Genomic DNA, 15,827 nt, shown 5'->3' with positions numbered 1-15,827 from the left:
GAAATTCATGTGCCGTGCCCCTGATGTAAATAGCTATTTGTATACCACCTACCTTCCTTCTTCAACAAAACATAATCTGGGTTTATAACTCATCAGGCATTTGTTACTACTCCTATGTATGTTTCTGTGGTTTTGTTTTCTCTCAGAAAGAATCTATTTTTAGCTACCTGAGACAATTCTTTAGAATAATTCAGCCACTGACATTTTTAATGGAAATCTTGCTTGAAGACACATTGCTTCTTACCTAGAAGAAAAATTTTGCACTTCAATATGATTCAGTTTCTGTTTCATGAAGAATATAGACGCAATATGTAAAATTTGGGGGTTTATCCACTGACACATCCTAAGTTTCAAGAATACCTTTAGGAGAAGAGAAAGGATTAGTTTATGACCTTTGAAAAACCTGGAGGTCAAATATTCAGCACGAAAAAGGTTCAAAGACAGCCAGCAAGGCTGTGCTGCTGCTGCACAGCTTACACAGCAGCCAATGGTGCCACAACTGCTCCTTGCCTGTGCATTAGCAAACTGTAATGCTACTAACTAGTCCCCTGGAAAACATGTTTTACTTAATCACATGTACAAGTTGCAATATACTATATATACATCTTGATATTCTGTTCTCAGAAACAGTTGTTATCTTCTTCTAGCAATATCTAGAAGGATTTTACAAGAAGATGCAAAATGCTGTTTGTCTCAGATCATTACAGGTTAATCAGCAATCCTTTCTCACATTTCCAAATCTGAACCACATCTCAGATCTCATGCGATGGTATTACAGGTTTCACAGTAGCATCCAGGGAAGAAGTATCAGCTTTCTTGAATAACAGCTCTTCCTCCATTGGGGTTTTTTTTTTTGCAGTAACTCAGTATAAAGCCTGATGATTGTTAGTTCATACAAGATCTTATTTATAAGGATATGCTCTACCTTCTGATTTATTTTACCTTACCTTAGAGTTAAAAAACCCCAAATAAGATGATAAAGGGTCATCAGAAGTTAAGCGCACAGAACAATAAACACTGACAGAACCATATTAACTCAGAACAACATCAAAAAGGGAGAGAACAGAGAAGGGAAAAAAAATCTGATGTGATAAAAAGCAGTGGAATTAGGTTTAAAAAACCAACCATGTCAGAAGCTTTCTGGGTTTGTTAGGCACTGAAATGCACTTTTTCAAAAAAGCCCCAAACACACACTGTGTGTGCAACACTCTTGGTTATATTTTACAAACAGGGGGCCAAATCCAGTCAACTTTAGTGTTAGGCAGGCTTAGCACCCATGAAAATGAACGGTAACACTCTCTGACATTAATGAGAACAAAATTTGGTCATGTAAGTACCTTCTGATTTTTCTATATGGCAAAATATTATTGTCTTGCACTTTCTACTCTGCAGTTCTGTGAGTTGACAGTATGCTTGCATGACTGAGATATAAAACTAGTACAAGTTTTAATTCAAATACTATTACAAACTAGAGAGAAGTCAGATAAAACCAGAGATTTTTTTATTGCACAAAATAAATTATATAGAAACAATGCAACAAAACAACTTGTATTGTAGGCCACACAACAGATGTTACAACATGAATATATTTATTGCTTTGAGAAAGGAGCAATTCAGTGCTAGTAAGCAGATTAGTTATACTTCTTGCTCATCTAGATTTTTCATAAAATTAATCCAACTGGGCTAGAGGCATCTTGCAGCATACAGGTCAGACCAAACTCTCATTTGTTATCAGCTGTTACAGAGGTGCTGTGAATATCCTTGATATTAGCATCATGTGCTCAGTTTAACATCACCAGTACTGAGCCATACAGGTAGTTGCATCACAAGAAATATCATTACATATCAAATATATTTATACACAAGATTCTAAAAGGTGCATTTACAGGGTTTGCATGAGCTGTTGGTGTAAAATAAATCTCTTACAAATGCAAATGCAGCTGTGAAAGCGTACACTTCACTCTCTGTCATGAGGCAGGACCTCTTTGCCAACCTTCCTGAAGCACCAACACGGCCCTTACCCAATTTCTCACTGCTGCTAACTCAGAGGTGGCTCATTTTTCCCCAGGGCCACATGTGGCTTCTAAGGATTTTTAGCACAGATTTAAAAAAAAACACAACAAAAACCCCACATTTTTTTGGTAAAACTGGGTGAATTTTACACTGCTTTTAAAAATACCTCAAAACACAAGGGATTTGGCTCTTTCAAAGATAGGAGAGTGCAACACTGGTATTGCACTCAGCTCAAATGGATTGAAATTTTTGAAATGCTACTTTGTGGACCCTGAGATGTGAACTCCCAACAAATTAATACAGAAATCAGCTTTTTTAACATTGCAAAAATGGACAATATTCAAGTAATAAAACACATAAAAACCTGATAACATGCAGGTCTTTGTGAAGCACGTGTATCAATGAGATAGTGCCATTACAAGTGTTCAGAGTCTGAGTGAAATTCTCCTCCAATTTGCCAATTATGCAAGTATTTACTCAGCTGAGTTTATAACACTGAATCCTACTGCTAGCGTGCACATTCAACACTGCAAAACTTACTCACTTTTGGTGAAGGTTAATAGAATAAGATTACATCTAGAAAATATTAGCTACTCATGAAAGGAAATTCAGAGAGAAAGTGGAAACTCTGGGTCATTTCAAGTTGTAGCTACAAGGATAATGAAAGAAAGTAGCTCCATTACGGTCAAGCTGAAGAGCTTAACTCAGTATCAGGCCCATGGAGTAGAGCCCTGTAGAATCCCACTGAAACAAGTAAACAGATTTTGGAACATACACTAATAACTACAAATAAATGTGGTTGCCACAGTTTTGCTTTATTATTTTGTTGTGTTTTTTTTTTTAACTGTGTTAATTCCCTCTGATGAATCAAAATAGAGTTATGAGTGAGGTTTCAAACAGCCACAAAATATTAAAAGATGTGAGCTATTCTGAATTGGAAAAAATACTACTTGTACTAATGTTGAGAAACCTTAGCGATGTAATCATGTTCCATGAATGTACCCCAGCAGTAGTTTCCTTTAGAGGAAAGTTAAGTAGTAATCTTGACTAATCTGGAATACTTTTTCATCTGGGGAATTGTTTTTTAAATAGAGTATGTAAAATTTTGTCTCCATTTTGTAAAAATGGTTATAGGTATAGTAGGATACAACCAAATATACTCTAAAACATCCACGAAAATAAAAATGGCACAAAAAATTAGTATTTTTGTAATTAGTACAAAGTAGAAATGTTCTAAGGCAGGATGAAGCTAATATCAAAGATGAAAACCAGCACCACCAGTCTATGCTTTGCAATCAGCATTCTGATCAGACAAAACGTATTACCACAGTCAGATAGAATTGATTAAGAAATGTATTTAGCCCAGCTGTACTAACTATACAGCTTCACACAGAATAAACATTTCATAAATCAACAGAAAATGCATTTGAGGGAAAAAAAAAAAAAGAGAAATAAGTGATTCTCTAAGCAGCATTTTGTTTTCTTTTTTTCCAAAACATTAACATAGATATTGGACTGACTAAATATCTACAAGTGCTTTTCCTTTACAAAAATACATATATTCTTAATAGTAGGATAGACTGTCATTAACAATGACCTGTGTTTTTTTTTCACTTCAATTTGAATGATTTATAAGCTAAATTTTACAACCACAAAAAGGTTTATTTGTAATATGATGTTATCACTTTTGACAAAAAGCTTAAAACATTTTATATTTTAAAACAAATTAGCAACTTAACATCACAATATGTTCTATGAGCTCCTAAGTACTGTGAGGGCTGATATATTAAAAACTGTCAACTACTGATCAAATGCAAGGAAGCATTAGAACATTATTACTGCTCACCATAGGCTCCTTTCTTATCACAACTTGGATCACAGCTTATATAAGGACACTTAGGCCCCCATCCCAAAAAAAAAAAATCCATTGAGAGTAACTCTGTCTAATCTCATTGGTAGCCTGGAACATCCGACAATTCAGGCTTTGCATCCATTTTAAAAAATGCAAAATAATTTCAATAGTTAAGTTTGCAATAAGGGAAAAATGCATTGCTTCATGTTCATTCTAGTAAGATTGTATTTAGGAAAAAAAATGATCAGTAAGCTTTTAAAGTGAAATATTTCAGTCAGCTAAATAGATAAATTGTCCTATTACTTTCCAGTGTAGTTAATCACTATCCTGGAAAAGGAAATCAAGATATTTGGATTTCTTTATTCTTTCTATGTTATCCTGCAGAAGTAAAATAATCAACTTGCTAAACAATGGTCTCACATCAAGGACAGCAATGCCATTTACTAAAAAAATATCTATAAAAATCTGTAAGACATACTTAATATCTTCTCATTATCCTCCAAGTCTGTCCTTTCCACCCTCCAAAATATCACTGAACTACAACACCCAAAAGTAGCTTGGTGACTATTTTGTGCTTTGGAAGGTTTACAGAATTGACAGCGCACTGAAGTTTCTCCTTAGTTCACAGGCCAGGTATAGCAGACACATCAGTAATGCAAGCCTTTGTGCTTTCTTCGGGAACACGTGCTATGGCTCAAAGAGCTACTCTAGGTCTGTTAACCTTTATCCTACTCCTGTTGGTTTTTGCCTTTTCTGTTTTGTTTGGGAAACTGTGATATGTGTGCCAAACTGTTCAGCTCGGTGACAGCTACAAACAGTTAAGTTCTGCCTGATTGATGCCAGGTGTAACTCTCAACTACTGCACTCCCAGAAAAGTGCCAATGCCTTATTCCAAGTCCGTTTCTGGGTGGCATTACCTTTGGTATTAAATATGTCCCTTGATACTATTAGGCAATCAGATTATCCTTAAGAATAGTTTACTTTTAATTTTTTTTTTTTAATGAACAAACTAAATATCTGACAACAAAAAGTAATTTAAAATCAATTAGTATGTGATATTTTTCAGTCAAAAGGGAGCAGGTTTCATTTTACCAGATCAAAAATTCATGAGACAACAGCAACAATGTCTACTGTACTCAGTATCATACAAATCACAACTTTAGGAGTAGAATACCACCACAAAATATGTGCCTTGCACTTGGATAACAATTATCTTCATTACAACTTCAGTTGCTATACAACCCTCAGTATGTTAACTAGCAGCACAATCTTTTTACTGTTGCAGCAATTTGGTATATTGTATAACTACCTGCTTTGAACTACTTTGCTTTCTACTCACTATCGTGAGGAACATGGAAATGCACAGTAACTACTCCTGTTCACCTCATCACCTGTCAACTGTCATGTTATTAACCTTGTTAGAAGCAGTTGCTAAAAATACACATAAAAGTTACTTCAAAGAAAAGTATGCCTAATGGTTCAGATAAACATGCAAAGTCAAACTAATGCCTCTCTGGTTAAAACTAATGACAAAAACCTCTGCTTGTAGACACCTTTCATTCCAGAATGTCTCCTCCATCATAAGCATACAGAACCAGGTCTCATTCTGCAAGTACAAAAAGGTTCCTGGACATTTCTATATACAGAATTCCTCTGTTTCACTGTGACATTCTAGAACTGCATGGATATAAGTTGCTTACTACAGAACAAAACAATATCATTACTCAACTGTAGTAGCAAGCTACCTGAACTCGGATTTAGGACAAGTACCTTGAATGAAAGAATGTGCCAAGAATTCATCAATTAATCAGTTTTCTATTCTGGAACTGGATCTTTTAATCTGATCTAAGGACAGTGTAAAGAGTGGTCTAAAAAATTTAATTCAGCAGCTAGATCTGCTTATGAAGAAAAACACATCACCATTGTAAGATCATCTGTTGGAGGACGTTCTTACAGAAGGATGCTTCAACCGAGGTCTGAAGGCCAGACCACCCATATGTGATAAAACTAGTGATAAATGAGGAGTTGGAAGCTTTTCACATTGTCATCAGGGTTAATCTATCCCCTTATGTCTCAGAATTCATCCTGGAACATGCTCCAGTACATTGCAATCTGCCTCAAACAAGTGTTTTAACTGAACACCTTGTGGAAGCATTACCTTCTTCAAACTGGCTTATAAAGGACTCAAAATGCAGAACTGTGAAAACTGCTGAAACTTGTGAGAGCTGCCTGACAAATGAAACCTATGAGCTGATTCCTCGTGTGCAATTTGTCCTTTACAATTCCTCAATGTTTCTATTTTTTGGGTATGAAATGGGTTGAGGTACGGGAAGGGGTAAAAGATGTGCAAGAACCTCGAATCAATTACAGGATAGAGGGTGTATGAATAGACATTTTAACTGAGATAAATGAAAATAACATAGCATTAAGGAAAATGAGAGGGGAATACTCTACATGACATATGCATCTTTGATGGAAGCAAACTGATGCCTTCAATCTGTCTATGTTAAGTGAAGAAACTAGATCAGCTCTTCATTTAAACTTCTTTGTTTATATATATTTGCTGTGGATAAGGAGATAATTCTTAACTGCCTCTGGTCTTTTCGAAGATTAAAATTAATTTGATCAGTCCATGTAGTTGACCAGCATTTTATATAGCCCCTCTATAAACAGAGTTCAACTTGTTTAGTTGGAGACTTAACACTGCCTTTGAACAACTATTTGTTCTCTAGTATTTCTATGAGACGTAGTATTTGGCTGAACTGGATGCTATTCCTTTCATTGCAAGTCCTCCCAAGAACATTTCTTCTGGGGAGTGAATGCCTCTTTATATTTTCAGTGATATGAAACAAACAGAACAAGACAGGTCAGTGATTGGTTCAACTAAAGGACTAAACCCTGGTCTCTTTTATTATTTTAGAAAACAAGAGAGAAGAAAAAATTGTTTACTTCTCTCACAAAGTCACATCTAACAATTAGACATGGGAGAGATGAGATAGAACTCCAAACCATTACTTTGTCTGTAGCTGAAAACAAGAGCCTAGCTCATATATAAAAGGGAATGTGATCAATCTCTCTTCTGCAGACATATTGGAACTGTTTTTGATAACAGTAGAAGAGAAAAGTCAATGTAGATTATTGCAACCTATAGAGAAAAAAAGACAAAGATCAAGAATTCATGGGTTCCTCATGCAGAAAATTAAATAATCCCAATATGAAAGTAATTACCTTCACACAGGGTTTCAGAGAGGGGTTTTCTTCAATTTTAAATTATCTAAACACATTTCTTTTTCTTATTGTTTCCCATGAAAGAAAGTTCTCAATACATTTGGTTTATGAAATAATCTTGTTGAAAATTTTAAGACCACAGATAAAACACAGAAGCAAATGCAAATAATGGGCTTAAAAGGTATTCTGTATCAATAACCAGGCACTTTGCTTTAAATAACATTTTCAGTAAAGTCAAAGTAATACTTTTTATAGGGTGGGTTGTTTTTTTTTTTTTTTTTGCAAAATAACTGCAAGCTGCCTGAGTATGCACAATATACTTTACACACTGCATACTCCTAGGACCCAAATCCCAGCTTTCACGTGAATGGTACCTACTACAGCAATGAGTCACATTATTGTAGTAATCTTATTTGGTATTTCATCCAACTAAAAATGTTTACAGGACTAGGCCCTTAGCTATGAGCTGTGTAGGAATGCATGATGGCAGATAAATTTCATGCCTAACCATCTAATTCTGTGTTGTTTGAGATATTCTAGGATCTTGTAACAGTTTACAGTTTGTTACTGAAAAAAGTGCACCATATAGTTATGCTCAAAAAAATAAGTTGCTTATGACTTGTTACCCCAGAGTTAAAAGCAGACACAAGTTTTTCACTTTTAGGGAAAAAAAAGAAAAGCACCAAATGTGCTAAAGAAGAGACAGCAAGGTTAGGTAGTAGTGACAATTTTTTCACACCTTATTCCCCTGCAGCTAGGTACTGCCCATATGGGAAAGTCACGGAAACAACAGTGGCAGCAACACTTATTTTATATTCCTATTCTTTACAAACATGCAGTGGTGACACTTTGTCACAGAAATGCTCTGAAAATGTGACTGTATACAGTCATCTGCTCTAGGATGGCATATGGTGCAGATTTAATGGAATGCTTAGGTACTCATTTCACTTTACCCCATCTTTGGCACACAGGAATCTGTACATGCATTCTCATATTCCTATGCTGTTCAGATATTCTTAATTGGCACAAATGAATTAAATATGCATATCTGTAGACACATGGCACATATGTACTATATGGGAGAGAAATTCCTATGAAGGCAATGCCTGTGTTACACAAGCTGCCCAGTTAAGATATGTATTTCACTGGCACTTCACTGCTACAAAAACTATTAAATTATAAGAACACACAGGCAGCATGCCATCAAATCAGAAATGCATGAAGTGTAGGTGGCTAGATCCTATGCATTTAATGCCGTGATTCTCAGTTGGGAACATTACATCATATCTGTCAGTATTTTCCATGCTTAAAACGATGATTTGTCTTCTGTAAACTAGCTTTAAGTTGCATCAAGAAAATACCATGAAACAAACCAAAGTCTAATTCTCATCAAGAGAATTCACATCTCTCTCAATTGTGTATACAGAAAGTCATTGCACAGTCAAATCTTCTATTAGTTGCCATTCAGAAGCCCACACATACAAAGCGGTCCTGTTTCGGGGGTCCTGTTAGGTGAATGCAAACTTCTGTGATGATAACTTAAAATGGGTTAAAAAATAACGTGTTCTTATCTTAAAAACAAGTCTGTTCAAATTTGTCAAAGCAGCAAGCACAACAGTTGAGAAAAAAACTGTCCTCTGAACCAAGCAGACATTATGCGTAAGTGTACTACAATTAGTTTTGTGATAAAGCGAAACAGGCGTTTTACGTCAAGTGAATCAATCTACAGTGAAAGTTCTGGTATAAAAACATGTGAAATATATAAAAACTGTAAGGTGTCATTTGTATGTGCATGTAAATATTTACAAATAATATCCTATTTCTACCATACAAAACAACTGTATATGCTAAAGAAGAATGCAGTTAGAATGCATGCTCTGCTCTTCCAAGCTGCTCCATGAAGAGACCTCTGTATATACAACAAGATCTATTTTTCCCTAGAGACTCTGCACAGGAGAAGGGCCCTCCCTACATGGAGTATCATTTTGTTTGTCGAGTTTCATCATCGGCTGAGTGAGCAAAAAGATGACCCCTTTCTGCAGCCAGCACGTGCAACCCTTCCCATCTACAGTGTGGATAAGCCAGTGCCTCTATCAGTCAGCACACCATGCCTGCAGAAAGGAGCAGCAGCTTCCCAAACCTTTTGCATCACTGGCATCTGCACAATATGTGCAACCTTGACCTGCAATGGCAGGTTTCCTCAACAGACTGCTACTGACAGCATCTTTATTTCTGCATTTCATATGGGCTTTGGAGTGCAATGGCAGAACTCAACCCAACTATATATGGGTTCCTCAAGTCATCAATCTTAGAAACCATGCTAACATTAAAGGGGCTAGATTTAATCTACAACATGCTTATTTCTCCTACAGAAATGTACTAACGTACAAAACCAAATTTACTAATAATTACAGCCTTGCTTCTATCTTTTATACTTGATCCCAAGATATAATTTTCATTGTCCCACCTACGAGTGATTAGTTCACTCAATAGTAGCCTCTGAAAAAAACTGATTTGGTTCCTTTTTGCTATATGCAAAAGGCATAAGAAAGTAAACAGTTATCTACAATACTTAGCAGACATGTATTAACTAGAAATTACATAACAGTACTGAACTGTGTCTCAGAATTTGAAGTGAAAACTCAACTGATTTTCAAGCAGAGCAAAGACAATGGAAGACTACAGAAAACATATGCTCCCTGCAACATTACCAGAAACTCCAATAAACATTCCACGCTAGAACCATTCTGCTTGCAATACCTAAGGCAGCAATCACTTTTTATCCAGCACTACCAGGTCTCAGAAAAAACAATGTCCTGAACAATTAATTTGGTCAGACTGCTTATCTTCAGTATTGCACTACCTCGAGTTTTATGGAAATAGTTTTATGATTTGACTTTAACTAGTGAAAATTTCTGTAACAAATTCTAAGCTCCAGATAGTCACAAGAAATACACTGTATTTAAAGCTATATATTATTTTTGTCTTTGCCTATGATAGACCTCCAACCAATACTAACCATGAAAGGTAATTATTATGTAAAAGTTTGCCTTGGTTGTTATCTTACAGTGAAATTTGTTTCAGACATTTACATTATTTTAAGCTTCATTTTTATGAAGGCTTTATTAGAAGAAATGTAATCTGACCAGAAGCCACTTCCCCATAACAGCTAGTATCCCAAATTGCAATTTTTAGGGAAACCATGTGAAAGTGCAATGACAAAGGCTGCGATGCTTTTAAGTGATATTATCAGAATCTATTTAGAAGGTTTAAAGTTACTGTTTTCAGTTACCATGTTCTACATCTCTTTTTAAGGGTAATTCATCTTCATTTACTGCAAAAGGACTGTTGCACACTCATGAGTGAGCTATACCTGGACCCATGAGAAGCTTATCAAGAAAAAGGTAGTGGCCCAATCACCACTTTTCTAAATATATTTTCTATACAAAATATTTTCAAGGTATAATCCTTAGTTATTGTTACAGTACTCTATGATTTAAACAACAATATTCAGTAAAATAGTAAGTGTGTGAAACTGCAACACCACACGGAATGAGCACTCTGCCATTTTGCTAGTGTAATCAATATTAGGACCAGAGAAATTTTCTAACACGCAAGCAAAAATATTCCATAGATTTTGAATCTTGACTGTACACTTCATGATTTTGGCTATGATTTGCAGCACACTTTTAAGATACACAAATATCTTATGCACATTTCAGTAGCAGAATGGCACTTGGCTTGCTCTAATAGAAACAACAGAGATGCAACTGACAATTTTAAGAAAGACAATGTCCTTATTTGCATGCTGAAAATCTGGTTGTGTCCCCCTAAACCAGGCACATCCATTCATTGTGCAATCTGTCGATGGGTAAACAAATAGTGCAGGATTCATCTCAGTGGGATCTGGCCCTTTGGTCTATCCGAAGTCAATTCTAGGTCGATACTGAAGTACCATAGGGTAAGACTAAAAACAAAAGCAAGAGAAAAACAACAACAAAAATAGACAAGGAAACATGAGGATATAATTAATAAAAAATACAAAGAAATGCGAGTAAAAACTGCCTGAAAAACAGCCAGATCTTATCCCTAAGACACATGTATTGACAATCAATTTTATCTATATGAAACACTTCCATACATTTCAACAGTTAAATCCACACCCGTGCTTCAAATCTGTATTTAATCTCTGAGTTAGCTGTAATTACTTGTCAATGTAAATTTCCCATATTTGATTATACATGTTTCATGATTTATGTGTAACAACACATAGACTCGGAGTGCTCAAACAACTCCTCTTATTTCTGTGTCGCTGTGTTTGACAAAAAGCAATCTTGATATTTTACACTTTCTAAACCAAAGTCTATTTACAGATGACATACTTTGTTTGATTTTGTTATACATGGAGGTTCCACAGCTATACTAATAGCACTAGCTAATGGGTGCTGGGCTACCCTAGCATTAAAGAATCCCAAAAAATCAGGACAAACTGCTGTCTGTTGATTTTCTGAGAGATAAGGGCTAACCTCTTCCCCAAATCCAAACTCCTCAACCTCAGATCTAATGATATATTTTTACGTAAAAAAAAATATGATGTTTTCCATAGCATAGAACACAGGAATCTTACAATTTCAGCAGCTGGATGGGCTTAACTATGTCTCTGCCACAGGGCAGAGAAACATAGCTAATTTCAGTCTTTTTTTTAATTTCAAATTTGGAAGCAAAAAGAATTATTGCAGAAGCTATTTTTACTGTATTCTTAAAAAGCAATACAGATGAACTTTAGTGACCAAAACAGAAAGATCTCTCTTACAGACACCTACACAGGTTAATAAACTTTGCATGCCATGGTAGTGAGATGATCAAATGTGGTCATACTTGTTGAGGATTTACAAACTGTAATGCAGATGAATCACAACATAAACCTAGAGGTATTCAACAGTAGCAGGAGCATTTATGAGAGAAGGTAGGGAGCACATAATTGCACGTGCAATTATGGAACACATATTTGTAATATCATAAATTACTTGGTCTCCGATTGTTTTTGCATAGGATATGACTAAAATAAATGCCATTTCACATGTTTTTCACTTTTGATTATAGTGATTTTCTCTTAAAGATACTCAACGCTAATTGGAAGTGCACATAGGCAGACACAGAACAGTCACCTCACTGAAACTGCCAAGTAAACCATTGAGGCCCAGTGTTTTTGCAAACAAAATTACAAAGTAACTGTACCAATAAAATGCCCTATGGTGGAACAATTCTTATTACTGAAGTAGATATTGCTGCAGTAAGTTACTACCATCCACAGTGGGGAGTGACTCTATCATTAACTTAATGGTTTCACTTGAGTAAAAGTTAATTTCAGAATGACCAAAATAACTTTTAGAAATTAGTTCAAACAAAAATTCTCAATGAAGAAACTCAGATATTGTTTCACATCGGTATAAACCAGCTTGATCAATGAAATTTAGGAATGAACTTCAGTTTGCAGGTACTGGATGTTTTGGTTTGTTCTGTTCTAGAGATAAGGCATCATTCCATTTCCGACTTTAAAAGATACGAAAGGAATATTATATCACAAAAATATAACTTTTATTTACTTCATACAAATTGTCACAAAGAGATGAAGCCAATGTAGTCTCTTTCAATTCAGAGTCTTCAGCATTAATCTCTTGTCAGTGACTGTCCAGTGCTACTAGTTAGAAGGATGAGATAGGAAGAGGTAGAAAATCCTACCAAATTGATGTATGAGCCTACAGAATGATATCTCTCTAACAAAAAGTTAAATGGCCTAATGTTAAGTAAAATCTTCTGCAATGGCCTCTATTTAGTCATTCAGTAGAGTGTTCTCTGAAGGAACAAAAATGCTCAGGTCTTGTTCATACAGCACCTTGTAGTGAGGAATTATGAAAACTCCACAACTTGGATTACAATTGCAGTGCTGACAGGACCTTAATGACTGTAGTATGTACAGTTGTGAGTGCCTCTTACCTGATAAAAAGTGCCATCCTGTGAGCAGACTTGCGAAGATGAGCAGTTCTGACACGGAAACTGCGAAGGAGATGATTTTCTGATCAGATAAGAGGCATCCACAGCTGGACATACACATTTACCATTTTTATTTTTTCTTTTTAAACTTTCACATGTAAAGCTTAAATCTTAAATTGAATGTACTTATTTAACACAGAAAAGAATTCTCCAATGAATAAGTGGATATTTTCCCTTTGCTACTCTATCTCTTGTAAGGTCCACAAGTGTTCCAGTAAAAGCTCAAGGTGAATAGTTCCAAAGACAGAGATAATGGACTTACTTGATCTTCATCCAAAAGGAGAGATTGTTAATTAATTACCACTACAACTTCTGGTTTGTAACAAGACGCAACACAGTTAAGGAAAATAAAATAGAAGCCTGGATGTTACTGGATCTATTACCAGCACAATGTAATTTTTACACGTTTCAGTTTGTCATCTCTGACTTCAAGGGAGTAATTTAAAACTATGTAAAGATGAACACATATCTGATTATACTATGTGTATGTAAATATAACTTACAAATTTAATCATGAGCTATTAACTCTCACATTTGCTTAAAAAGTTCTGAGATTTTTAAAAATTTTAACCAGTACAAACAATATGATTTTTGTGAAGATGATAGTTACTGTTGCTTCCAAACTACTGCAATTGCCAGAAGTGCATCTGTAGGATGGGGCTTGGGATTAAATGTCATGAAAGAATTCCATTATCACTAAAGTTGTTGCCTCAACACTTCCTAATAATACAGCCAATGCTAACAAAAATGTAAGATGGCAAGCCAAACAAACACCCACCGGTTTCAAGGCAGTACTGGAAAAAATACTGCATAAAGCTCCCTTATTGATGCAATATTGGGGTTTCAGCAACCACCGAATTTCAGTGCAACATTACTTAATGTAATGAATACCAAAACCTATCCTAACCCCTTCCCCTTCAAAGTAATGCAAAACCATTAGAAATACATAAATTATTAACTCTACAGTGTGCTTAATCCTCTATCTTCTCTGTCCATGTCCCAATACATTTTATGGCACGTACTTAATTTTTTTTTTTTTGTGAAGTACAGACAGTTTGGAATTTTCTACAGCTCAATACATTAACATATGTTACGTGCTTAACCTTAGCTGTACTCCAGTACAGCCTCTTATAGCAGATTTGTAGCGATACACAACAAATCTGCATATGCTACAAACCAATAGAGACTGGAGAACAATCCACAGCCACAAACAAACAAATGTATTAGAGAGGAGATAGGAATATGACTTCTAACAACAACAACAAAAAATTCAAGATACAAGGCACTATAAGGGCTACTAAATCAAACTGTGTATCAGACCTGTAAGAAACATCTTTCAGTAAGTTAAATCTTGCAGTTCTAAAATACACACACAAAGCAAGGAAAGCTCAAGAACACAGCACAATTTAGCTGTGTTATCTGGATGCTAGTGTTACACAGCATATCTGAAAAAAAACCCTGGGTGTAGTATTGACAGAAACAGTAATAAACCAATTAGATTTCACCAACAATTTTTCAGTGTCACTTTCAGTTTACTGACTGAAAAAAATCCCAGATCCTTAGTAAAGAATTGCTTGATGCAGATTCCTCAACTTCTAACTCAAAAGCTCACTAAAAGGAAATTTGGAGAAAAAGAACAAGATACTTGACTTAAAACTCTAAGCACAACTTGTGTGTAGACTTTGTACACCTGCTATTCTTAAGTTTCAGAATCCACACAATATGCATGCTGCAGGTTTTAACATAAGAAACCAAGAAAACATCCAAAATGTACTTGTAAATAAATTGTTTTTGAAGGGTCACAGAATATATTTTGGACCAAGCTGTGAAATTAGGTATACTCTCTATAATAAATACACCAAAACATCATTTATTAATAATGTAACAGCATTTACGTTTTCGCCTCTTAGTCTCCATCTTGTCATATAGATGAATTCCATTGTATGATCCTTCCCCATGATCTCTCCGTTGCATAGTACATCCAGCTTAAAATACAACAGAACAAACAGTAAGATAAAGAGATGCAAAATTTTAACAGCTAAATGAACTCTTAAGTGAATCTCTGAGAGTTAATCGCTCAACTTCTATCACTACACAGTAATTCCACATGAAACTCGCATAAATGCAGCATGCTGACAATATGCTATTTTGTACACTAGCATTCCACTTCATGTTTTCAGTTTTGTGTTTTCCATTAAGGTGTGAAGAAAGTCTGCTAAACTAGGCAGGAAATCACCAGTAGACAAACATTCCCTACATTTATCAATACTACGCAGTATGTGTTTGAAGAGAAAGCCTTATGTCCTATTATGAAGGCCTTTCAAACCCAAAATTGCTCTTTCAAATGCAAAGATACTAAGCAGTAGTATTGAAATTTTCATTTAAAAAAAAAATGAGCTCTAAAGTAACTAAAAAAAAGAAGAAATTTAAAATAACTATAAATTACAAGGAAAATGTACTTCTGAGTATACAAACATAATTCCTCATTAACTGAAGGTAAAGAATTGAAAAGTAATGATCTTACTGTGAAAAATTACTAGTTGAAACTCTACTATGGCATCTTCTACCCTCCACTGAAAATATTTGACAATTCTTTGACAATTCTTTTTTTACTAGCCTCTGGTTCTTAGAGGAAAAGAATGTCAAAATTTTGAAGTGAGCACATACTGTGTAACATGAG

At 35.2% G+C, this 15,827-nt stretch overlaps 1 protein-coding gene across 2 annotated transcripts in view; it reads right to left on the bottom strand.

Annotated features, from left to right (window-relative positions):
• Positions 1-1,496: 1,496 nt before the first annotated feature.
• Positions 1,497-15,827, bottom strand: part of PCGF5 (polycomb group ring finger 5) — a 39,519-nt gene continuing 25,188 nt past the window's right edge. Inside the window, exons 7-9 of one of the 2 annotated variants that reach the window (XM_062000950.1) lie at positions 15,043-15,132; positions 13,091-13,150; positions 1,497-11,060 (exon numbers count right to left, since the gene is read on the bottom strand). In XM_062000950.1, the coding sequence (XP_061856934.1) occupies positions 11,013-11,060; positions 13,091-13,150; positions 15,043-15,132 (198 nt within the window). In that variant the 3' untranslated portion in view covers positions 1,497-11,012. The remainder of the gene's footprint in view (positions 11,061-13,090; positions 13,151-15,042; positions 15,133-15,827) is intronic. The other variant, XM_062000949.1, reaches the window with a different exon arrangement.

The sequence above is a fragment of the Colius striatus genome, chromosome 8, assembly GCF_028858725.1.
Source record: "Colius striatus isolate bColStr4 chromosome 8, bColStr4.1.hap1, whole genome shotgun sequence".
NCBI classification, from domain to species: domain Eukaryota; kingdom Metazoa; phylum Chordata; class Aves; order Coliiformes; family Coliidae; genus Colius; species Colius striatus.
Note: the sequence above shows the minus strand (reverse complement) of the source record. Positions and strands in the feature narration are given on the sequence as shown.